At 58.2% G+C, this 25046-nt stretch overlaps 1 protein-coding gene across 4 annotated transcripts in view; it reads right to left on the bottom strand.

Moving 5' to 3' along the window:
• Positions 1–2340: 2340 nt before the first annotated feature.
• ARAP1 (ArfGAP with RhoGAP domain, ankyrin repeat and PH domain 1) overlaps positions 2341–25046 on the bottom strand; it is a 31354-nt gene continuing 8648 nt past the window's right edge. For 2 of the 4 annotated variants that reach the window (XM_041422458.1, XM_041422461.1), the window contains 33 exons: positions 23582–23730; positions 21984–22051; positions 20982–21085; positions 20254–20424; positions 18594–18663; positions 18195–18315; positions 17874–18079; positions 17408–17514; positions 17127–17326; positions 16945–17030; positions 15608–15790; positions 14462–14636; positions 13284–13418; positions 12886–13021; positions 12282–12384; positions 11999–12194; positions 11628–11673; positions 11256–11419; positions 10740–10952; positions 9672–9777; positions 9271–9418; positions 8984–9067; positions 8756–8824; positions 8477–8594; positions 7546–7659; positions 6991–7133; positions 6375–6407; positions 5456–5538; positions 4924–4974; positions 4472–4535; positions 4124–4279; positions 3147–3184; positions 2341–2966 (listed from right to left, as the gene is read on the bottom strand). In XM_041422458.1, the coding sequence (XP_041278392.1) occupies positions 3167–3184; positions 4124–4279; positions 4472–4535; positions 4924–4974; positions 5456–5538; positions 6375–6407; positions 6991–7133; positions 7546–7659; positions 8477–8594; positions 8756–8824; positions 8984–9067; positions 9271–9418; positions 9672–9777; positions 10740–10952; positions 11256–11419; positions 11628–11673; positions 11999–12194; positions 12282–12384; positions 12886–13021; positions 13284–13418; positions 14462–14636; positions 15608–15790; positions 16945–17030; positions 17127–17326; positions 17408–17514; positions 17874–18079; positions 18195–18315; positions 18594–18663; positions 20254–20424; positions 20982–21085; positions 21984–22051; positions 23582–23730 (3820 nt within the window). In that variant the 3' untranslated portion in view covers positions 2341–2966; positions 3147–3166. The remainder of the gene's footprint in view (positions 2967–3146; positions 3185–4123; positions 4280–4471; positions 4536–4923; positions 4975–5455; positions 5539–6374; positions 6408–6990; positions 7134–7545; positions 7660–8476; positions 8595–8755; positions 8825–8983; positions 9068–9270; positions 9419–9671; positions 9778–10739; positions 10953–11255; positions 11420–11627; positions 11674–11998; positions 12195–12281; positions 12385–12885; positions 13022–13283; positions 13419–14461; positions 14637–15607; positions 15791–16944; positions 17031–17126; positions 17327–17407; positions 17515–17873; positions 18080–18194; positions 18316–18593; positions 18664–20253; positions 20425–20981; positions 21086–21983; positions 22052–23581; positions 23731–25046) is intronic. The other 2 variants (XM_041422460.1, XM_041422459.1) reach the window with 2 other exon arrangements.

Below are 25046 nucleotides of genomic sequence, written 5' to 3'. Positions count from 1 at the left end.
CACCATGACCATGACTCAAGTCTGGCATTCAACTAATCTGCACGTCTGGTGCACAAGGTCACTGATGCTACCACCGCCACCAGACCACGGGCAAGAACAGGGACAGTGCCAAGGGCTCCGGCACTCCAGGAAGAGGCTGTGGGTCTCAGCCTGTGCCTATGGAGAAGCCAGAAGACACCCTCACATGCCCAACCCCCACCAATGTCAGTTTATTAAGTTGTTTGTAAATGTCTCTGCAATTAATCACTTGCCAATGTGCGGAGTCACATGGCACTCGCCTCCGCAGCACTATGAATAGTGAGAGCTGGAGAGAGGCCTGATCCATCCTGCTCTGGGTGATGGGCTCCTGGATGGATCCATCTCTCCACAGGGCAATGCTGTACCAGCTCAGTGCAGCAGTGCTACTGCACAGTGTCCTGGCCCCTCCTGTCTTCGCTGGGCTCGAGGACATCAGGGCAGGAGGTCCCCAGTAATCATCACTGCATCCTGGCCGCCCTCAGATGGGCTGTCAGGAGCTCACTGCCCATCTCTTCCCCCAGAAAACAGTATGAAGGTGAGGGGAACCCCAAACCTCATGCTTATGGGACGCAGAGGTTCCCAGCACCACAACTGCATCCCTCCTGCCCACTCCCAGTTTTCCTCAAGTGGGCCACCAGCACATCCCTATGGATCCCTTCCCCAAAAAATGTGGTTAGAGATGAAGGGAACCCCAAATCTCATGTTCATGGGATCCAGAAGGGCCCCCAGCATCCTCCTGCTGCCCCCACACTCTGCTCCTGGTCTGTTGAGGGGTGCAGGGAGGACAGACCCAGCCTAGGCTGGAAGCTTGGCTGGTTGGGAGCTGCAAAGAGTTTGTCCGGCTCCTGGAGCAGGGCAAGATGAAGAGGTTGGATGTCCTAGTGGTGAAAAACTGGGAAGGAGGATAAGAGGAACACTTGCATGGCCAGAGGGACAGGTAGGCTGCTGAAGGAGGGAGTGGATTGAGGGAATGGTGGTAGGGCAGAGGAGAGACAGAAGTGGGGAAGGAGGTAGGGAGAAAGGGATGGATGGATGGAGGGACGGATTGACGGATGGATGAGTGAGTGACTGAGTGAGTGATTGACTGAGTGAGTGAGTGGATGTCTAACAATGTTGAGCACTAATGGTATTTCTTGGCACATCCCTGGGGTTGGTGCCAGGCATCCGCTCCTGGCCCACAGAGTCCTGGGCACTAGAAGGCCCATGGAGCAACCTGGCACAGCAGAATGGGAGATGTCATGAAAGCAGGGGTGGTGAAGGCTCTCCTGCTCTTCCCAACACCTGGGTCCTCACCCTGCCACAGCAATGAGGGGCCTGAGCCACACACTAGTATAATTGAGGCTTGTGGGGTGCTGTTTCCAGGGGGAGGTGGAGACAAAGGTGCCCTCCCTCCGTCTCCCTCTTAGTGGCTCCTCCACCCCTTCCAGCACTGCAGGTGACACTGCCAGCACTGTTGCCACCATCCTGCACCCTGGCAGCGCCCACAGGTGATTGACAGCCCTCCTGCTCCCACGCATGACTCACCGACAGCCCCTGTGGTGGCTCAGCGTGAGGAGGGGGCGGTGGGACACCCCCACCCAGGGCTGCCACAGACAACTCAGCGGGGAGTGATGCTCCCAGCCCTGCAGTTACACCCAGCCCCCTGCATCCCTCCATCCCCGGGGACCAGCATCAGCCCTGCATCCCCACATCTGTGTGTATCCCCACATCCCTGGAAACCAGGGAAAGCAGAGTCCCAGCTACATTCTGCCACTCAGGCTGAGTTCCAATGATGTTCCCCACCACAATGGCTGTGAGATGAAGCTCAAAGGGTTTCCATGGCAAGTTCCAAGGTCACAAGCACTGGCAGGCAGCAGCAGCACACAGGATCAGCCATGGGCTATGGGGAGGAGTTCCTATGGCTGCCATGATCCAAACAGACAGCTCCCAACCTCTGGTTTTGAAATACCCATTGTGCCTCACACTGCAAGGGCCCAGGCCCTGAAATACACCTGCACACGTGTTTCTTGGTAGGTCCCACCCACTCCTGGTGATCTACAGTGGCAGTCCAGCACAGACACCAACTCTGGCACTGGCACGGCGTTCTGGCTGCACGGGCACAGCTCAGCAATCACAGCAGAGGATTATTGGACTGGGGTGCCACTGCTCTGCCCCCAAAAGGGCAGCTCCCTGCCTTCTCCATGGCACCCATTCTCTGGCAACCACCCAGCAGGTGGCTCATCATCCAGGACTGTCCCTCTGCACTTCCAGCTCTTGGTGTTCCCTGCCCTGTGTGGCTGGCAGAGACCTGAACACTCCCACTTCATTTCTTAAGACCTTTAATATTGTCAAGAGGCGGCAGTGGGACGCAGGGGCTGCTCCTGCCATCTCCATCCTGATGGATAGAGGACAGAGACCAGGGGCACCCCCTTCCCAGTGTTGGATGAATACTGAGGCTCTTGTCATCCTGCCCCGCCCAGCACAGAGGGGACCCTTCCCCAGGAGTGATGGGAGTATGATGATGGTGGTGCCTGGGGCCAGGCATGCATCCCATGAGAAGAGCTAGTGCGGCATTCCACAGGAAGGGCAGCTCCCACCTGCCTTATCATTTTAGAGGACAAAGACTTAAAAATAGGGGATGGAACAGGAAACTTAAAAGCCCTCGACTGCAGCTCCCAGCCAGGCTCTGCTTCTCCTCCCAGAGCTGGGAAAAGAAGTGGTGGCCAAAGGCAGCTGAGGCACAGAGTCAGGGGGCTGACATCCTGTGGACTGTCTGGCGTGGCTCCCAAGCCCAGCTCTGCTGGGGTCGGGGGGTGGCCTTGCTGCCATCTCCCCTCCTGGCTGCCTGTGGTCCCCACAGTGGAAGATGAGAAGGCCCAGTGGAGGCTCTGGAGGCAACAGGACCCTGGCAGGTGCCGGAGTACGGGGCTGGCACAAGACCCCGAGGGCTGCCCCGCTTGGAGATGAACCTGTGGCACAAGTGGAGGGCAAAGTGTCAGCGAAATGGACAGAGCAGGCACTTCCAACCCCTTTTCACCTTTGGGGACACGTGCCATGTCTCCAAGCCAGGATGGCAATAGGACAGATGGAACCATTGGCTCCCACTGTCATCAGATCAGGACAGGGCATGCAGGAGGGGAGAAACTCACTGGCATGTCAGTTTTCCGGCTCAGACGTTCCGCAGAAGCTGGGGACAAAGGGCACACAGATCACTTTTCATCCTCAGCCTCCCCCTCCTCCGTGTCTGCACATCACTGGCAGTATGGCACCAGGGGGACACAGGGAAAATGCCCAGCAAGAGAAACTATGGTTCCCCCAGGGTCACTGCAGTCCCAGAATCTCTTCCCATGCTGGTCCTGTGGCAGGGGACACTCACCCACTGTCCCCTGGGAGCCCTGGTGTGCTGGTCCCCTGTACCAGACCACACCACCACGAGCACACTGTGAAGCATAGCCCACCGCAAAGCCCCTGGACACTTCCCCACTGCCCTCTGTTATAAACCTGAGCCTGTGCAGGTGTTCCAGGGCAGCAAAGATGCTGCTCTCTGCCCTTGGGGCAGACCTGAGCACTCACTGGGTGATGCCCAACTGGTGCTGGTGGGGGATTTCCCTGGCACAGCCCTGTCCCCCAGTTTATAACAGCAACGAGGGCCCAAGTGATTGGCTTGGAGGCAGTGGGATCATCTCTGTCCCACCACCAGCCCCGTGGCTGGGCAAGAGTCCAGCACGAACCCCCCCATGGTTGAGGAACACTCGATGGGTGACAGCCCCCAGGCAGGACAGCTGTTGCAGACAGACAAGACAGCAGGATGGGGAGGTGATCTACGACCAGGACAGAAAACCCAGCTCTGTTAGAGGAAAAATCAGGACCATGGCAGCATCTCCTCTTTTTGCATCACATGATTTGGGACCCCCTGGACCCAGGAGACTCCACCAGCCCCCAAAGGATCAGCTAGGCCCCCCCAGATCCATCACTGGAGATGATACAGTACATAAGTAACGGGAGCAGGAGTGGGAGCCAGGACATCCCCCACCCAGGCTTGGAGACCAGGACCCGCCCATCATGTGATGCAGGGGGGATGCAGCATGGAGGATGGAGGACCATCCAGTGCCCCCAGAGCACTCACAGTTAAAGGGTCAGTAGCAAAAGCAGCCACACTGTTCCGCATCTCGCTCTCATTGCCCCGCAGCGGGATGAGGGAGATGTTACCCAACCTGGCATCCTGCTGCGGCCGCGCCACCCGCATCCTGGGACGCTCCGAGGGCCACAGGGCACCCCCGTTCTGCAGACAGAGGGGACAGTGATGGAGACCAGAGACTCATACACCCCAGGACCTCTCTTTTGCCCTGGGGTGCTGCTGTTTAGGGATGCTTGGATACCCCAAAGGATTTCTGCTGGCCAAGCATCCTTCTGGGACTGTCCCCCATGGGGTGCCCCACTTTCACAGGGAGTGATCATCCAGCCCGCTCCCTACCTGCACCTGAAGGAAGGTGGCAAACCACTCCCGCAGATCAGCCTGGGTGTCACAGCACAGGTACCTGCGGAAACAGTGTCAGCAGCCAGAGGAGGTGGTGGAGGCAAGTAGGGTGTCCCCTCTGCCCACTCCAGGGACACCTGCCTGCTCCAGAGACCTCAGCTGCTGCTCTGCATGAGACCCCAGAGGACTGAAGGGAACAGCCACAGGGGTTCCTCAGGGGGAACCTGCATGGGGCCTGAGTGCTCAGCCAGGCTGTCTCCACACATATAATGTCCCTGACAGTGTCAGGAGGGTGCAACTGGATGATCTTCAAGGTCATTTCCCATCCAAATGCTTTAACGATTTCTGTGATTCCCCATCTCCCCCTGCCACGGCAAAGGCTCCAGAGAGCTGCCATGTATCTGTCTATCCCAGGGAGAACCTTAGCATCCCGTGTTGCCTTCCCTCACCATTGCTGCTTCTCGTGCTTCTCGTTCTCGTAGAATACTGTAAAACCCCAGCTAGAAGAGAGGAGTGAAAACATGAACTCCAACAGCCCACACAGCCGTCCTCTGCTGGCCAAGTACCCCAGCAAACTCCTCTCATCCCTTCCAAGCCCCATCTCTGCAAACCCCCCACTGTCCCTGCAAGTGCCCACTCCAGCCCCACAAACCCTCCCCCAGTTCTGCAAATCCCCTCAGCCAGACAAACACACCCCGGGACAGTGCCAGGAACAGGGCTCAGGAGAAAGACAGGGCAGGGACAGCGCCGAATACAGGGCTGGGGACAAGGCTGGGGATAGGGCTGGGGACAGCCCAGTCCCTGCTGGTTGGACCGGGCTGCAGAAGCGTGCTACAGCGGGCTGCTCTGACACCTGGTGGCAGGAGGCCTGGCCAGCAGAGCACGGGTCCAGCAGTCAAAACTGTCCCTGTCCTTTTCCCTGTCCCCATCTCCCTCCTATCCTCATCCTTCAGCACCACAGGCCACCCCTTTGCTGCTCACCACGTTGGGGGTCGAAGCTTCTTTTTAACACCCAGGTAGACCTTCAGGTTTCGGACAGGCCATTCCTTCTCTGGCTTGTGACTCTGGGGGAACAGGGAGCCAACACTGCGTTGGTGGCTGCCAGACCTATCCCCCATCACAGTCCCCACTGTCGCTGGGATAGAGTCCACCCCCCAGCAGGGAGGAAAAGCTGTAGTGATGTGGTGATAGGGAGGAGGGTGAAGCCCAGCATGGAGCAGAGCATGTGTCTGTCACCCATGGCTAGGGCCACAGGTAGCAGGAAAAGGACACAGGTGGCCTGTCTCCCCTAGACAGTGCCAATTGCCTTCTGAGCTGGGACCAGCACTTGCACATTGTGACAGGGTCTCGAGAGTCTGGCAATGGACATTCCCCATGGGATCCCACCTCATACCCCTCCTCAGCATCATGGCCACAGCCACGGCAGTGGTGGACTCGGACCCACTCTGCCCAGAGCACATTCCTAAGCATCCCATTGCCATTGTGGCACAGCATGAGGACCCTTCCAGTGCTGGCTGTGCCTTGCCATGACCCAGAAGCAGGTGCCACACTGCGGACCCATCCATGTTCACATGCAAGCAGTGTTGACTTACAAGAGCCCGATCCAATGCCTGAGGGATGGGGAAGCAGCTCAGCCCATCCCTATCCTCTCTGGTCCCTTCCCCAGACCCAGCTCTGGCTGCCTGGACTGAAGGGCAGCGGGACCCACAAGCCAGAAGGGCCAAATGGGGAGAGCTGGTAGCACCAGGGACAGTTCCAGTGATTGGCACATGTGTGCTGCAGGATTGGATTTGAGACTGACCCTGGAATGGATCTGAGGTCAATCCTGGGCACACTTGTAAGGGCAGAGGGCACGGGAGCCCCTGCACCCCAGCTGAATCCCGTTCCCCTCCCTACTCACGCTCTCCAAGGGGGGGCTCCGCAGCCTCAGGCTCTGTTCAACAGAGGAGAAGGGTTAACGCAGAGGTGGGGGACCCCTCCCTGCAGCCCCCCTGTGCCCACGGGCAGGGCATAGGGAGGGAGTGGTAATGTGCTAGGCTGCAGTGTTACATCAGGGCAACCAGGAACTGGGGGGCACAGAGGGGCTGTCACTGTACAGCCACTATGCCAGCATGTCCCTCCTCAGCCCTGACACTGACAGGAGCTCCGGGATCTGCTCCGGGATCTGCTCCAGGTCTGGGTGACAGCACCTCAGGGGCCAGTTCTGGCACTGCCCACACTGCCCATGGCTGCCTGCACTGCCTGTGCCATAGCAACCCGATTGCTGCCTGAACTGCCTGAGAGATGTCAGCCCACACAAGTCCCTGTCCTCAGGGAATCCCCAGAAAGTCACAGTGTGGCAGGGCAAGGCAGGGCAGGATGGGGAAGGGCCAGGGAAGGGAAAGGCAAGGGAAGGAGATGGGGAAGGAGAAGGGGAAGGAGGGGAAGGAGAAGGGGAAGGAGGAGAAGGAGAAGGAGAAGGAGAAGGAGAAGGAGAAGGAGAAGGAGAAGGAGAAGGCGAAGGAGGCAGGGCTCACCCGCACTTCTTTGTAGAGGCGCAGCCAGGACTGGTTGAGGATGAAGTAGCGATCATGGAAGCCAGTGCTCAGCCCAAGCCCCAGCAGGTTCCTCTCCTCCCGGAATTTCATCATGCCATGCTTGCAGTCACCCACTCTGCTGGCTGGAGGCACATGCCTGAGTGGCTCCAGCCCCCCAGGGGGCACAGACCCCCCAAGAAGGGCACAGACAGACCCTCACCCTGTATAACAGCAGCCTTCCAGCTGCTGCCGAGTCCTGGCATTGCCCCTCAAATCCCAGGCCAGGCAGGACCAGCTTCCCTTCTGCTCTGGGCACAGCATTTGGCCATGACACCGTATCAGGAGACTCCAAGTCACATGCTAACTGGGCTGATGCCTACTTGGATCCTCTTTCCCATTCTTTCCCATTCCCAACCCCTTCTCCATCCCCTCCCCTCCACTTTGCATCCCCATCAGTGTTCAATCCTCATCCCATCCCATCCCATCCCATCCCATCCCATCCCATCCCATCCCCTTCCTTCTCTCCCTGCCCAGACCACGGCCCCTGCCTCTCACCAAGGTAGATGAGCATGTTCTCCATGGACATCTGCTTCTTCACCACCAGGTAACTCTCTGTCCCCAGGCAGTGCAGGATGGGCAGAACTTTCTCTGAGTAATGCAAGGGCCGCTCTGTAAGTCAGGGCACAGTCAGCTCTCAGAAAGTGCACCAGGGCCAGCTCCCATCCAGAGAGTGTCACACTTGTGTCCTGAGGGTCTGACATGGTCTTGCCACTAAACTATGTTCGCAAGTGCCTGCAGGTCTTGTCAATTTCTCCAGGGACATTCCACCACTGCCCTGGGCAGCCTGTGCCAGGGCTGGACAACTCTTTAGTTGAAAGAATTTTCTCAATTATCCAGCCTAAACCTCCCCTGGCATAACTTGAGGCCATTTCCTCTTGTCTTGTCACTTGCTACTTAGAAAAGACTGACCCCCACCCATTGGCAGCAGGAGCTCAAGTCACCAGCAGGCAGGACCAGGCTCTCATTCTCTTTCTATTGATTTCTCCCTTGCTGCTGCCAATGGCCAACATAGGGCTGCTCACTTTGGTGGCCAGAGAACCTGGACACCTGCCCCCATCAAAGCTTCAAAGGCACTTGAACTCCTAAGAATACAGACAGATACCCTGGCCCAAACTTCAGCCCATCTGCAGTATTCGGCCATGTGCAAGCTGGATGAGTTAAGCAACTGTCCTCCCCTGAGCACCTGGAGCCCATCCCAGACTGCTCCATGGTGCAATCACAAGGGGAGATTTTTCATACCCATCCCTATATCCAATCCCATTTCCATCTGCATCCCTAGCCCTATACCCATCCTTACTCCATCTGCATCACCATGTCCATCATCTTTTCCGTCCTCATCCCTACTTCATTCCCATCTCTAACTTCATCCCCATCTCCATCTCCATCTCTCTACTCCTCATCACCACCCTCATGCCTCTGCACCAACCTGCCTCTTCTCTCTCATTCACTTCGAAGCAGCTCCAGTAGTCCTTCTCCTTCATGACAATTTTCCGCCGGTCCAGGATCTCAAAAGTGAGCTCCTCAGCCGTCATCGTGGCTGGGATCTGAGAGGGAGGGGGCAAGAATCCATCAGTCAGAGCCCAGGGCACTTCCATCCTCACACCAGAGATGACCAGCTCAGCGTGAGTCCCCATGCCACCACAGAGGCTTGGACATACAATGAAGGGACCCCTGTCCCCTCTTCACCCTCTGCCCAACCACTCACCTTGACATGCTGCTCTGTCTCTGTCTTCTTCTCCTCCAGATAGACAGTACAGATGAAGTCCCCAGCTTGCTGGAGGGCAACAGCAAAGGGCTTCAACCTGCAGCTTCCCATGTGTGGGTGAAATTCCCCCCCACTAGTGTGGACATCCCTTGCCCAGGACATGTCCAAGAGATGCTACAGTAGACACTGAAAGCCCCAGGAGGAGACGTCCTCATGTCCAGGACCCACCTGTGTTCCACTGGATGATGCCTCCCGCATCTTCATGATGGCTGTGATTTCATCCTGCTGCTTCTTCATCTCTTGGTCATTGACCTGCCAGGGAAGAGAAGCCATCAGGGCTGACTAGACTGTTCTGGATCCAGGCTTCTGGTTTCCAAGGTTTGAAAATACATGGTCCTCTCTCCCCTTGCCTCCAAAGCAAGATGTCTACAGACAGAGCAGACCTGACTTCCTCTTCCTTCCACCTCTCCATGCCCTGTGAATGTCTGCTTACTGGGACCCAGGGGTGAACCTACATTAAAGATCTCCACATAGTGACTGATGAGGTCCTCCACCACACGTCCTGCCTTGTAGTCCTTCCCATCCGTCTGGAAGAGTGTGGGCCCAAAGACAATGGCCAGGTTGTGTGTGTTCATCTGGTTCTCCCCAGAGAAGCACTGGACCCTGTGGGAAACTCTGTTAAGATTCCTGCCCCAGAGCCCTCCCTGGACCCCTCCCTTCAACCCCCATGCCGGACATGATCAGGCACATCAGGCCTGCTTGACCCCAAGCATCAGGCATCAGGCACAGCTTGACCCCAAATGCCTCTCCTTTCCTTGCTGGGGACATGAGCAAAAGGATAAGGGCTCTCCCACACCCCAGAGCCACCAAGGACCCCACAGTGGAGAGGTTGATGCCCAGCGGGTCGATGCCATACCGGAAGAGGTGATTGATGAGCGCCTTCAGTGTGGCCCGGTTCACTGGAGGGAGGGCAGCCAAGAGCTGCCGGTACTCGCCAACCTTTGCCCCCTCATCCTCCAGTGCTGCAGGAGGGAGAGAATGAACATGGAGGAGCACAAAGTGGAGATTAAGGTACAGGGCCAGGCCATCCCCTCTACACACTTCACTTCCCCTCTCCTGTCCCAGCGTGGGGATGGAGCATCCAAAATCCATGAGGCCAGAGAACATCGCAGGTCTGCAGAGCCAGAGCATGCCGGAGTTGAAGAATTCCAGAATCATGGGACCAGAGTAACCCAGCATCATTGCCTGGAGCATCCCAGCATCATGGAGCAAAAGCACTCCAGTTCCATGTAGTTAGACTGTCCCAGCTCCATGGGGCTAGAGCACCCTAGCTGAATGGGGAAGGACCATCTAAGCTCCATGGGGCTGGAACCTGCCAGTTCCAAGGTGCCAGAGCATCCTAGGCCTGGAGAATCCCAGGTCCATGGGGATTTATGCTTTATGGGGCTGAATCATCCCAGACCTGTGAGGCAAGGGCACCCCGGCTCCATGGGGCTACAGCATCCCAGCTCTGCAGGGCTAGATGACCCCAGATTCATGGGAACAGAGCATCTCAGCATAATGGAACTGGAGCATCCCAGCATCATGGGGCCAGAGCACCCCAGCTCCACAGAGCTGGAGCATCACAAGGCTGGAGCAACCCTGCTCTCTGAAGCCAGAGCATCCCAGCTCCATAGGGCCATAGCTTGTGTCTGTTTTTCTGCTGGGTGCATCTATCCCAAGTGTCCAGTGAGCAGATCCAGAAGGGAAGGGGGATCTGGCTGTCTCCCCTGGCTCAGCCCCACCCTTGCCAGAGCATGAGTCTGTACAGGGGCAGCATGAACACACTCCACTCCCCACCCACCATCACTTGAGACCCCAGCACAGGGGAACATGTGGAACCCAGACATGTTTCTCCAACCCATGAAGGGGACAAACTGGCTGCACAGAACTGGGTGGCCCATGCCCCTCCTCCTGCCACCCCCAAGCAGCCCCCAGGGCTCACCCGTTGCCCACAGCCAGTGCGGAGCCCACTGCCGAGTGAAGAGCCCATCCCCAAGGTCACGGAAGAAGCGTTTGAGGGTGTTGGCAACATCATCCACCTGGTGCTCGCCCTCTTTCAGGCAGACGCAGCGTGCATCCCGCTGCAGCACCTCTAGAAGGCTGGTGGTCTTGGAGTTCTGCCCGCTCTTGCGGTAGATTCCCTCAGACGTCAGCCCTGTGATGGAACCAGTGGGAATGAGGCCCCATCTGCAGGAGACAGACCCCACTCCTGGCCCACCAGCTTTCCATCAAACACTGCCAGGTGCCACAGAGCATCCCACCCTGCAGGTGCTCCTGTGACTGGAGACAAAGCCCTGCTAGAGATTAAGCCCTCCCACAGAGCTGGAGCAGATGTTCAGGGAGGGAGGGAATCACGTATCACAAGCATGTAGGGTTCTCAGCCTGCCACACCACACCAGAGGGGCGACCTGAATGCCACGCTCTGGTCCCTGCCAGCATCCCAGGACTCGATCCATACCGCACTGAGTGATGTAGTCGATGCAGCGGTCCACCAGCAGTGGGACGTCCGACTCCGTCAGCTGCTGCTCCGACAAGGTGTCCCCCGAGCTGCTCGCAGCCTTCTGGATGGCATGGACCCAGCCCAGGAAATCTAGCTTCCGCTCCCCTTGGATGTACAGCGTCCTGCCAGCATGCCTAGGCTCAGCAGGGGCCTACGTGTTCCCCCCATACCCCACTGCATGTCTGCAACCCCCAGGAAGGCTGGCCCTGGGGGCCTGCAGGTGAACCCAACTCAGTTTTAGAGGTCCATAGTCATGGCAGGGAGGGTAAAGACATCCAGAACAAGGAGGGGTATTTGGCTGGGGGGGAGGCTTTTCCCCCACCTTCTTACCTCCGCCTCTCCACCAACACCAGAACCTCATGGTCCCCCTGGATGGCTGGAAAGGAAGGCAGGGAACATCACCCACGGGAACATGGGGTGCCACAGCTCCCCTAGACCCACATGATGTGGAAGGCTCTGCCAACAGGTCTGGCTCCAGTCCAAATGGGACAAGAAGAGATGGGGAAGAGGATGGAGAGGGGGAAGAGGATGGAGAGGAAAAAGAGCAGCTGCATTCCCTGTCTTTCAAGGGACCCTGAGCTCCACAGGAGCGATATCCACCAGACTCCCACCAAAAGCTAGGTGTACCCTAGAGCAGGATTTGGGGGACACTCCCTCCCCCCTAGCCTGGAGGGTCCTGCCAGCAGGGCAGAGGTACTCACAGAGCTCCTGCAGCTTGCGCAGCTGGAGAGGCTCCTGCTGATGGCCATCCTCAGAGCAGACATGGAGAGTGGAGCCCACCAGGGCAAACCAGCCCTGCTGGGCATGCTCCAGGGTAAGACCCCCTTTGTAGTGCAGTCGGCCAAGTCGCTCAAAGTCTAGTGCCAGCAGCTCCTCGGCACAGGGGTGGACAAAGGACTGAGCCAGGGAGGAGAGGAATCCATCAGCACCACTGCGTCCAGTTGCCACCAGCACCCAGGGCCACCCTAGGCCCCTGCATCCCACCTTGGCAATAGACTTGATCCACTCTCGAGCAGAGTCAGGGCTCTCCAGCCCAAAGAGGTAGAGTCGATCTGCCTCGGTGTACACCTCAAACGTGCTCTCGATCCTTCAGGAGGGAGGAAAAGCAGAGCCTGGGTACCCACAGGTGTGGGATAGAGCTGGGTGGTTGATAGGGGTGTTCCAGGGGTGGGAGCATCCTGCTGCATGGCTGCTGATGGCTCTGACAATGACTGACCTAATGTGGGATCCCCCCACCACGGCCCCGGGCACTCCAGCATCCCTGTGCTGCCAGATGCGTTCTAACAGAGACATAGGGACTGCACAGGGGCCACAAAATGGTTACAGAGGAGCTGGAGTGGGGCTCTAAAGGGATTAGAAAGCAGATGCAAAGAGGTTGCAAAGGTGTTACAGAAGTATTGGAAAGATGCTGCAAAGGGGCTGCAAACGATTTATACAGAATCCTTGCAAAGCCATCGGTTCAGGGGCCATTGGTGGGGTTGGGGACTACAGTCCCCTCGTGACACCCCTCAAGGGGGCCACTGCAGCTGTGCCAGGCCATGCTGGAATGGAGGGGCTGTTGGGGTGCTCCAGGGGAGTTCAGCCTTACCCATGGGCATGGAGTGGGTTGTTCACCAGGCAGACAATTTCCTCCACCCTGATCTCGCCATTGGGCACAGTGTTACGGTCATTCTCATAGTAGCTGAGCACGCCGTCCTGCAGCGTGCACCACCGCCTGCTGAACTCTGCACAGCACAGGAGAGCACTGAGCAGCCTCCCTGAGCTCTGGCCCGCCCCACGGCACCCACCAAACCAGCCTGAGCACTCCAGCAGCGCCCACTGGGTGCCCATCTGATGTGACCACCCACCAAACCAGGCTACCAAGGAGTGCTGCACTTCCCCACCACCTTTTCAATGCCTGAGAGAACAGGGCAGGGTGCAATTTCCCCTCACAGGGGAAATTGCTATCAACCTCCCAGCTCTCTTTTCCCTGTCTCACACATGTACCTTCTGGGCCCTTGCGCTCACTGATGGGCTTGACCATGGAGGGGGTCTTGTAGAGGAAGCCATTGTGGGTAATGGAGGGCAGGTGTACAGAGTAGGGTTTCTCCTCACTGCACACCATCTCCAGGCGTGGCGGCTCTGCAAGCAGGGAGATGAGTCTGTCATGGGAAGCTGCCCTCCTCCCCCAGCCCCACAAGGCAGCTGGGTTCCCCCCATCTCAGCACAAGGAGCATCTCACAGGCTGCAGCCCGAGCTCCCACCACAGCACAGCAGGGGTGCAAGGAACAGTGCTGGTATCCAAATCCAGGGCTGCCTGGGAGTCATTCCACATCCTGAGTCCTCTGCAAAGCCACTCCCTGGGACTTGCATTGACCTGGGACTGGATGGGAACAATGTGAGCCCAAGCTTTGGATTTCTCTGGCTCACTGGGGTGGCCTGAGAGGCCTCACAGCTCTCCCAGACACCTTTAGTGCTGACACGTCAGGAAGAGCTGGGCCAGCCCCAGACCTGGGCAAATTCCAACTTCCGCAGGAATGCAGGACAGACTTGGCTGCCAAGGCAAGGAGGGAGGTGACAGTTCTGTCAGGTGTTGGCCAGCCCCCCACACCTCTGTTCCACCTGCCCAAGTGCTCCTGCCCACTTGCCCAACACCTGTATTAGGGTGCAGATCCCATGGGCACCGTCAGCCCTTCTGGAGTCAAGTACAGGGGCTGGGGTGCACATCCAGCCGAATCGGACTGGTCATTAGGGGGCCAGCCCTCCTGCCCCAGGGACATGTTGGAGGTGGGGGCTGCCCATCTGACAAAAGGAATGTCCCTTGAAGCTGCCTGGAATGCCCACAGCACGCCAGGATAGTGTGGGAATACTCTCTCCTATCTCTTCTGGTACCTGCAACACCAGCCTGCATCCCCAGCTGGGCTCCAGACCTGCGTTCCCAGCTGGGATTGAGCCCCCACGGGTGCAGGGGTTCCCCAAAGCCTCTCTTCCCTCTCGCGGGGTACACAGACCCGCAACAGTGCCAGCAGATGGAGAGCCTCCTGCCAGGAAGCTGCAGGGCAGGACACAGAGCTGGGACCAGCTCAAAACATAGCTGCGTCCCCCAGAACACCCCAGCAGCAACTCCAGGAATGTTGTCAGTGGGTGTGAGCTCATGGTGGAGCTTCAAGGGGGTCAGCACTTACCTGAGGTTTTGTTGTGGAGCAGGAACTCCATCTGCAGCCGCTGCCCACTTCTCTCAGCCAGAGCCAGGGGCGTTGGGCACCGGGGGTCCCCGGTGTCACAGGTCACCGATGCCCCACAGAACAGCAGAGCCTGCGTCTCTGCCAGGTCACTGGTGGTGACGGCCGCACACAGAGCCTGCAGCAGAGCCGGGAGGCCAGCGGTGAAGCGGATGGCTCCAACCGAGGAGGAGGAGGAGGAGCAGACCCCCGGCAAAAGGAGCCGGGTGAATTCAGTGAGCTGCCGGACCCCCAGCCACCTCCCGGCCGCCTCCCAGCCGCCTGGTCAGAACAAAGGAGGCTCAAACTGGGAGAAAAAGTTTGGAGTCGGCAGCGAATCCCTCCCTTAAGGAGCCGGGGTGAAGTCATACGGCAGCGGGGCGGGCCGGCCAAGCCAGAGTAGGAAAACAAACAAGCCCACATGCGAATTCCCTCGGCTGGCTTGGCCCCCCATGCACCCCCACTGCTTGTAAAAACACTGGAAAAGCCACAGCAGGAGCAAAGCCATGGCAGAGCAGGAGGCGAAGGTCAGCAGCCAGGGTGCCAGGATGGCATTCCATATGTCATGTTCCTTGTGTGACCGCTCTAGTCTGGCACCCTGCCAACAGCCAGCACTGGGAATGAGTGCCATGGGTGGTGATTAGGAGTGGTGGCCAGGTACTCCTGGGGAGGGATATCAAACTGCCTCAACTGGGATGCGCCCCAGCACCAGCTCCCCTAAGCCCCATCCAGCCCAGAGCTTGAACCCAAAACAATTTCCAGGCCAGGGAGAGGTAAACCTGGAGCCCCCAACCCTGGGGCTACCTGGCTGTGGTAGGGAGATCCCATCTCAGACAAGGCTCTCCACCCTGGACATGAAGCTGGTTACACCCCACAGCAGAGATGTTGTGTTACCCTGTCCCCACAGCTGGCTCATCCTTCCTGGAGACCCCAGACTTTGGCCTGGGGTGCACAGTGAGGACACAGGGTGTGCAGTGGGGGCTAGGGGGATACAGGCAGGGAGGTATGGTGGGCAGTCTGCTTGGACACAGACTTCACTCCCCAAAGAGCCTCAGGACCCCAGCTCAGGCAGAACCCCCAAGAGGGTGCCCATCCCCGGGGTCCACTGACCCTGTCCAGCTCCTCCTGGTTGCCGAAGAGTGGGTGGTACTGACGGTACTTGCCCTCCCGGTATTTGGCGATGAGGAAGCGCCTCCTCTCCTGGCTGCCGCTGGTGGGGCTGATGGCCTCACTGGGAGGAACATTTGCAGCCCAAAACTGGTTGGCCATTATGTTGCCAAACTGCTGGAAGAGCTGTGGAAACAATGACAAGGAGACGCCAGTGTGACCATACTGCGGGGCATGTGGGGAGGCTTTGCTGGGGGCAGGGTGCTGCCCTGGAGGAAGAGTTGGGTGCAGGAAGAGCATGGACGGTGAAAGGGAGTGGGGAGTGGGGGTGGGCAGGGTGCAGGTGCACCCACACACTGCAAGCACGCAGCATCTGATAGCCCCTATAGCCGCCAACTCCCCTTCCTGCCCCGGAGAACCACATCTGGAAAGCAGCACCCAGCTGTGGGAGGTGGGGTGGTGCTCGGTACCCATGAGGACAGATTCAAAGTGCTTTTGGTGGCCCTTTGCCATCCCACTAGCCACAGCTGAGCAATGCCATTAAGAGATTTCTCAGGGAGACACACATCTCGTCAATACCCACGGGACACTGCCAGCACCCCGCAGTTCTTAGGGGTGGAATGGGCGCATGCGAGAGTGGAGAAGGGGAGGTGCGAGTCGGGCCCTGGGGATGCCGGGGTGGTTTCAGGCAGGGTTCCCAGAGAGGGGAGGGGAAAGAGAGCAGCCGCAGGCAGCAGCTGGAAGCGTTTGGGAGCTCGGGGAGCAGGCAGCGTTGGAGGCGGGGACTGCGCGGGTGGGACGCCAAGCAGGAATGCAGGATCTGAGCAGGACAGATGGGAAGAACGGAGCCAGGCAGGCTCTGCCGGCGGGAAATGGCTGCCAGGTTAGGTCTCGAATCCCAGCTGCCCCCGCCCACCCATTCCCGGCCCTGGCTGCGCCGACACATTTCTGCGCGCCGGCGGCCATAGCGCTCCGGGGGACTGCCCTGCCCTCGGCCCTACTCCAGCCCCACAGCCACGGCCCCACAGCCACTCCAGCCCTCCACAGCCACGGACCCACGGACAAGGAGACACCGTCTGTGGCACACGAAGTGCCACTTGTCTTTACCGGCGTGCTGAACTGGCTGCCAGGGGTCTACAGGGACAGAATGAAAGGCTGCTGGGGGTCCTCTCCCCAGCCAAGCCACACCATGGTGTTCCCCCAAAGGCCTGGAATCAGCCTGGAAGAGAGCCCTGCTGTGCTCCAGCACCCCCCCAGCCCACAGCCAGCAGCTCCATAATGCAGAAGGAGTAGGGTGTTTCCCCCCAAAAGGGCTTTTTGGGACTGGTCTGTGCCACTACCTCGATCAGCTCCTCAGTCCACACCTTCCTGTCCATCTTCAAGCTCCGGACTTTGGTGATGCCAGGGCCCAACCCACGGTGTTCCCCTGCCAGTGAGATGAGCCATTAGGGACCCATTTGGGTGTGGGAAAGGTCTGGGGGTTCCCAGGGATCCCCATTTGTGCCCCTCTGGATATGGGTACCTGCACATCTCTTGCAGATGACAACACAGAGGTTGATGGAGGCCCAGTCGGGTTTGGGGGAGCTGCAGTCGGCACAGAAGCGGTTGGACTCCACTGCCCAGATCCTCTCGGCCACCTCCGAGTTGGAGAGTGCCTCAGTGATGGACTGCTGCATGGCCTCCACCCATTCCTCCTTCTCCTGCTCCGAGTCAGCAGAGAAGCTGCCAGGAGGGATGGGGGTGAGATATACCACGGCTTGGGGTGGGCAGCACCCTCAGCACCCCCTCCTACCCTGGGCTCACCTGAAGATCCGGTATGGTGTGGTGAGGTCAAAGCCCCGGCGATCCACCTCCTTGACATTCCCCACATTCATCTCAATGTAGGTGATGCCAATCCCCAGCCGATAGTCCTGGTGGGGGAGGGTGGGCAAGGGATGAAGGGGGGATGGATGATGGGATCCAGTGCCTGGGGGCTGGGGTAACTCTGTCCCTTCACTGCCCAGCTCTCATCCTAGGTGTACAGACTCTAGATGCAGCTACAGTGGATGTCATGCTCCTGGGAGATCCCGAGGCTCAGAGCCAGCAGAGAGGGAGGGCTCAGAGGGCAGCACCCTGTGGCTTCTGTGCTGTCCCTGTTTGAGGGATGGTGGCAGGCTGGGTGCCCTGGCTGACTGCTGCTCTGCTCAGGCTGGGAGAGCAAAGAGAAGGGGTCCCCCTTGAAATGGCATCAGGGTTCCCCATAGTACCACAGCCCCCCCCAGCAACCCACCTCCGCATTCTTGTAAAGGAACACTTTGTCCCCAGCCACCACCACAAAGAGCTTGTGCTTAAAGCCCCGCAGCTCCAGGAAGCCACTCTTATCGGCCAGCTCAGTGGCACTGTCAGCAGCTAAGGACATGGATGTCCTCGCTCCAGCTCTGCTCTTCCGCTCCTCTGCAATCTGCTGCAGGGTCCGTATCCACTCATTGCGGTCTGCTGTGGGGCCAAAGGTGAGACAGGTCAGGATCAACCTGAGCCCAGGAGCCAATGGGACTCATCCCTTGGGCTGGGAAGGGAGAGGAGCTGGGGAGCAGGGACCCCTGTCACTCACCATCATTCTCAGCCCGGAACACAAAGTTGCGGTTGTTGGTGACAACCTCAAATTTCTGGTCCCCAACACTGGAGACGCGGGAGATGGAGGAGACAGGAATGAGCCGCTTGGAGTAGGTATCCTGGGTCAAGGAGTGGGAGACACGCTGCTCATGTCTGTGGCCTCGGGGAAATGGGGCAGTTAGTGCCCCAGGCTCCCAGTGCTCCAGCTCCAATGGCCAGGAGGCTCTGAGCCTCCCACATCCCATCCCCAGCCCCCAGCCATGGCTGCTCCCTGGGATAGTGACCCTTGGTACAGCCACATCTCCGAGTTGGGATGCCCAGAGGGAGGTTGCCCTGCTGGGGCAGCTCCTCTGCCACTTTGTCATCCCAAACCCCCAGATCCATCTTCTCCACCCACCTTTTCACTGTCAAAATAGCGGAGGTAGTCAGTGTCAAGCTTCACCCAGCGCTTCTGGTAGATGTAGGACCTGGGAGGGGACCGGAGGGACCCATTGGAGGGGATGCCCTTGAACTCAGGATGATTCTGCTTGCGTGTTCACGCCCCAATTGCCAAAAGCCTGGGGCCACCTCGGCATTGATCCTGCCCTGTGTTCCCAGCCCTTGATGTATGTCCCCAGCCCTCCATTCTGTTGTCCCCAACCCTTGCTCTGGTGCTATATTCCCAGTTCTCTATCCTGCACAGGGGTAAGAGGCCTGTCCCAGCCAGCCCTTGAAGTCCCCAGCCCTTGATCCTGCTCCCTCTCCCTGTGCCCTCATGTTGCTCTTGGGGATAGCAATGGGGACTTCATGCTTTCCTCCAGGCACCAATTAAAACATGGAGCTGAGAACAAGGGCTGCCCCTAATAGCTAGGCAGGATTCAATCCAAGAGACACATTCCAGGAGGGGTCAGTGGCACCAGAGCAGGGGGAGAAGCCGTGCATCTCTGTCAGGATGAGGATATAGATGAGGCAGGACCCTCTGTGGGCTGGAAGACAGCCCACCAGAGACCCCTTTGCCCTCCCCAGCTGAGAAGGCAGGGCAACCACACACAGGAAAAAGGAGAACACTCTTCAGCCCATAGCTTTAGCATTAGGGCTGCAGAAGGAGCCAAGTCCTTTCCAACACAGCTCCAGGAAGCCCTGCCATGCAGCCCCCTACCAGCACTGAACATCCAGGTCCCCCACTGCTGGTGGGGCTGGGGTCTGGTGTGGCAGCAGGGACATGGTTGCTCAAGGGCTTGTTTACTCAGGAAAGCTGGAGCAGTTTCCCAGGGACGTTCCATCTGCTCTCACTTCCCCAGCAGCACGGCTGCTCTGTTGCAAACAGCTGAGCTTCCTCCTCCTCCTCAGTGGAACTGCTGCCTCAGGGCTTACTCGGAGCCCAGATTAAGAAGCTCCGAAACATCCATCGCATCTCCTGCTTGATTGTTGCCTCCCAGCTAGTGCAGGGGCTCTTAGAGTGGGCTCCCTGTGCACATTGCATTGGTTGTTCTCATTAGGTTCACTAGACTCCCTGGGGGATCACTGGCTCCCCATGACTCCCTGGCTCACTCACCATGGAGCACACAGACACAAGCCCAGAACTTCTCCTGTTCTACTGTTGCACCACTCTGGCTATCCACCATGAGCCCAGGATTTGGGGCTGCTATGCCATGGGACAGGGGCTATCACCACCTCCTCTTGCAGCAAACCCAGCAATTCCAAATGCACAGCTCAGCCCACACACCCCACCTCATCCCTGACAGCTTCTCTTGTGGTCACTGCTATTCCAGGGCTCCCCCAGAGGAAAAGCAGCTCTTTTCCCAGTGATGCAGGGTCTGAGAGGAAGGTTGAGCTGCAGCCTCCCCTTCTCAGCAAAGTCAATTCAACAACTGGTGGCACCTGCTCTCAGAAAGGCTCTTTCACAAAAAAAGGGTGTTTCTAGCCTAAATCATAGGTTAGAAGGGAGTGGAAGGAACCCCTAGCAATGGATTTTCACCAAAGCAAAAGTACACCCCCATGAGCAGGAATGACAGGTGAGAAAAGGAGGGGACAATTACGCTTCTATGTCACACAGGGACCCCCAGTACATCACTCACCCCTGTGGCGGGTTCTTGTCCAGCCACCCTGCTCTGATGGTGGGTGACAGCAGGCTGGTGGCAGCGGTGCCCTCCATGCTGTCACTAAGTGTGCCGGGGCTGCTGCCAGGGAAGGCGTCGGCTGCAGGCGGGTGCAGGCTGGGGGCCCTGTCACTCCAGCTGCTGCCACCACTGCGGATGAGGAGCCGAGGGAGGGGGTTAAGAGCTGGCAGGTCCTGGGAGGGGCTGAGGTTCCCCGGCATGCTTCAGCCTCCCTGTGACCTTCCCTGAGGCGCAGGCAATGCAGGCCAGCTGTATGCAAGCGGGGACACTGGGGACAGTCCCCTTGGTGGAGTCCCAGCATGTCCCCCAGTCTCAGGGACAGTCCAGGCCTGAGTCCCAGCTCTAGGTGCGGGGACAGGGGCACCCCAGGACTGCAGCCCCAACCCAGGGATGTGCAGAGCTGCTGTCTACTCGCACACACCACACTTGCTCCCACGCACAGGTCCTGTGCATGCCCATCTGTGTGCACACTGTGGAGCTCTGCAGACACAAAAAGCTCTGACCTGTGCACCTGCCTGCCCTGCCATGCTCAAGAGCTCTCTGCCTGTGCTCACCCCCCCCCCCCCCCCACAAACAAAAACACCCCCTGGTACACACACACATATCCCTTGCCTATAAGCGCACACAGCACGTCACCAGCACCACACACAGGTGCCCTGCACACAGCACTGCAGCCAAGCTCATACCTGGCAGGGGATGCACTGGGGTGGTCCTCGCCAAACTCATCTTCACTGAAGAGGCTGTTGAAACGCACAGACCGTGGTCGTCCCATCCTAGGCTCAGCATCCTCCTGCAGAGACACACACGGGTCACACCTGGGGTCTCCTTGGTGCTGCCACCACACCGTGAGGGTGCAGGGTGGATGGAAGGAGAGGGGACACGATGCCATGTCACCAGCCCATCCCCAGCTCAATTGGTGCCCACAGTGCCAGGGTGCCCAGGAAGAGGCATGCTGAGGCTCACAGAGAGAGGAAAGTGTAGCCAAGGGAGGAGCTGAACACCAGGATGGTTATTTGTAGCAGCTAAAAATGTCGGAGCTTCATGAGAAATCTGGCATTGCCTCCTTGGCCCTGGTGTTCCCAAGCCAAGGTAGATGGCGGCTTCAGGTGTTCAGGGAGTTCTGCAGCTTCTGGGACTCCTCAAATCCATCCATTCCCATCCCAGAGAGCGAGGGAGGCACATAGAAATTCACAATCCAGGGATTACATTCAAGATGCAGTGCTGGAGATGTCTACTAGCACACACTCTGGGCATGTGTGGTGTGCTGCACAGCTGTAGGTGTCCCCCGGAGACTCCAGAGGACCCAGTGGCTGCTTGGGGGCACTTGGGTGAGACCTGGTGGCTGCTCCCCAGGGACCCTTGAGTCCCAGCACCACTGAAAGACCTGATAGATACTTCCAAAGGACATTGAAGAACCGAGTTCCATCTCTGGGGTTCCAACCCCCATGGGAGACACGGTGCTCCCTGGAAACCCTGGGGTTCCAGCCCCCATGGGAGACCCAGGGAGTACCCCGTAGCAACATGTGGGAGACCCAGTGGGTGCTCAGTGAAGCAGAAGCCCTCTCTAGCCACTGCCAAAATGCTCCTCCAGCCCTAGTAAGTATCTCTGGATCATCCCAAAGTACCTGTCCTTAGGGTCAGTCACCCTGCTAGCTCCTGCCCACCTCCAGCCCCATGGTGGGACCAACCTTGGCCATCTCCCCCGTTGGTCTGGCTAGTTCCTCCTCCCACGCCGAGTCCTCGTAGTCTGAGTCATCTGACAAAGGAGAGGGAAGATGCTGGGAATCAGCTGGGAAGGAGCAAGGGATCCCAATTCCCCCTGCTACCCCAGAGCCTGTGGGGAGGGTGATGCAGATATGGCTGGCTTCCCCTTGCTTTGCCCTTGACAAATAACCACCCCATTCCTGCAATAACAAAGGTTTTATCAAGGAGTTTGCGGAAGAGCTGGGAAAGGGCAAAGTCCTGCTAGTGGCACTTCCCAGCACTGTCATGACTCTCCTGGCCTCGCCAGAAGGGGCCTTGGTGACACCAGCCCCAGCACCATGGCTGCATCCAGGCTCTTGTGTCTCTGCCTGGGAGCTCCTGCTGCTGGGGTTCCCAGGGGCTTTTTCCACAGCTTGTTTTCCAGGGTGGATTCCCCTCCCTCCTCTCCCATTCCTTATCAGCTCCCAAGTTTGTGCACCGTGGAAATGAGATCCCAGATGATGAGGGGAGCAAGAGATGGTTCCTCTTCACCCAGCACCCACATCAGCAGGAATCCTGGTCAGGATTGAAACTCCACAGGGAGCAAGTGGCCTCAGACAGCCTGGCCCTGGCAGACACCCACTCCCAAATCCCACTGAGAATCTGGATTCTCAGATTCCTCCCAAAACCACAACCCAGATGATGGTGTTTGGGCCCTGGCAGCAGGCGAGGATGCTCTCAGGGTGCAGGGGGTTGAGGGGTACAGATAGATGCTCACCTTGGCACCACAGAAACCCCCTGCAAACTCTGCATCCCAAACCCATCAGTGTGGGAGCAGCTTTCCTCTCTGCACCCCCCAACACACAGATAAGCTCTGTCCTGATAACCTGTCCACAGCTTCTCCCAGCTTCTGAAACACCCCAGATCCCAGTTAAACCAGTGCTGCTTCCTGCAGGGCTGCTGGCCTTGAGAGGCATCCAGCACCCCACACAACTCAGCCCTTCCTCTTCCTTCCAGCAGAGCCATTCCAGCTGAAGTATAGTCCAAGCAGGACTGCGCCCTGAGACCAAACCTTCACCTCTCCATGGGGGTCCCCAGCTCAGCATTGCTCCCTGCAGTTGGCTGAGCCCCAGGGACACCCTGAGGATGGGGCTGGGGGATGCAAAGGCATCCTGGGACCCCAGAATCAGGGACATCTGCATTTCACCCCCCTAACAGGTTAACTTTTCCTCTGTGAGTGTGAGTGCTTCCAGCACCCACAGAAACCTTTGCTCTGCCCTAGGAGAGGCTGCACCCAAACCCCCAGTCCACATGTCACATCCCCTGAAACTACCAACCCAGGTCTTACACCCCTTCCCTGAAGTCCCCTGCTCAGACCTCACACAGCCTAAATCCCCAAGCCCAGGTCTTGCACTCCTGACCTCCCCAGCCCAGAAGGCAAGAAAGGGGATAGAGAAGAAAGAGACCGCAGCAAGGACAGAGGAAGAAACTGACTAGAAGGAAGGCACAGCACCCATTGGATGGGTGCTGATGGATTGGCAGCCAGATATCCCAAGGCAAGATTTGTGACAGGGGAAGCCTGGAGAGGCCCCCTTGTACTCACCAAACTCTGGCACGAAGGAAAGGGTGGCCTTGGAGGGCAGCGGCGGTGGCAGCGGTGCTGGCACCTTGGTGCGAGGCGGGGGAAGCTGGGAGGGCAGGGTGACACCGGGGGCTCTTTCAGGGATGGGCACCTCCTCCTTCACAGGGATGCTGTGGGAGAGAGGAGCAAGAATTGCATTATGCCAGCCCCAACCCTGATACACCTGCAGAGGGGTCACAGAGGACCCTCAAAAGGGACCAAACCCCAGCAGACCCAGACCCACAAACCTATTCCTAAGACCCCATGGTAAAGCCTTTCCTGTGCTTGGGTTATATGACTACACTTCTAGCCTGGAAATGTTTTCCTGGCATCCAGCCAAACTCCCCTGTTTGCTTCACGGCTCAGGATCCTTATCTGGCTCTGGGACACCTCAAGCCACCCACATCCTTGAAGCCACATCCCAGAGCAGGTTGTTTTCTTTCCTCCAGTCTAAACAATGGCAGAGTTGCTTCCTTAGCTGTTTTGCAAGTGGCCTTGAGCACGACAGGGGTCCTAGGGATGCTCTGTACCACCAGCTTCCTTATGGTGGAGTGGACACTGGAGATCCAGGGTGGCTGCTATGGCAGCAAGAAATCCTGGAAATGGAGCTTCTCCTGGCTCAGTGAGGAATGCCCCCAGCCCCAAAACCTTGACCAGCGGGGAGAGGGACCATGGGGACTGTCCTCCTCTCCACAGAGCCCAAGCAGCTGGGCTCAGCCACTCCTACCTCCTGTTCCTTCCTTCCTGCCTTCCTGAGACTGAAAGGTGACAATCAATAGAAACCTCTGGGGTACTGGTGTTTTTCAAGGGCAGGAAATTAAGAAGTTTCTCGAGGGTATAAAAATACAAGGTACCTTTGAAGCCTACCTGAATCCAGGGAGAGGGCAGAGGCAGGGGGCAGAATTTCCACCCCAAGCCCCAGGTAGGTGAGCCCCAGGGGACATGCATGCTGGCACCATCCCTATCCTTGCCCCAGCTATCTCCCACTGCAGCCACAAAAAGGAACAGCTGGTTAGACTGGATATTGGGAAGAAGTTCTTCCCTCTGAGGGTGTGAGGCCCTGGCACAGGTTGCCCAGAGATGCTGTGACTGCCCTGTGCCTGCAAATGTTCAAGTCCAGGTGGGATGGGGCTTGGAGCAACCTGGTCTAGTGGGAGGTGCCCCTCCCCTTGGCAAGGAGGGTAGAACTAAACGAGCTTTAAGGTCCCATCCAATCCAAACCATTGTGTGATCCCATGATTCCATGGCCAAGGATGCCATCAGCACACCATGGTTTCTGGGGATGTGTCTCCCAGCACCATGGCTTGTGCGCAAGAGCTTTCCCTTAGCTTGGAAGAAGAAACTTCTCCCTGGCTGGAGCAGGAAGCAGGGGAGGACGGGAGTGCTGGCTCTCCTGGGGTCAGCCTGACCTCATTTCTCAGCAGCTATTTCCATGGGAACCAGCCAC

This window comes from Onychostruthus taczanowskii, unplaced genomic scaffold (assembly GCF_017590055.1).
Source record: "Onychostruthus taczanowskii isolate IOZ18803 unplaced genomic scaffold, ASM1759005v1 scaffold73, whole genome shotgun sequence".
In the NCBI taxonomy this organism is placed as follows: Eukaryota; Metazoa; Chordata; class Aves; order Passeriformes; family Passeridae; genus Onychostruthus; species Onychostruthus taczanowskii.
Note: the sequence above shows the minus strand (reverse complement) of the source record. Positions and strands in the feature narration are given on the sequence as shown.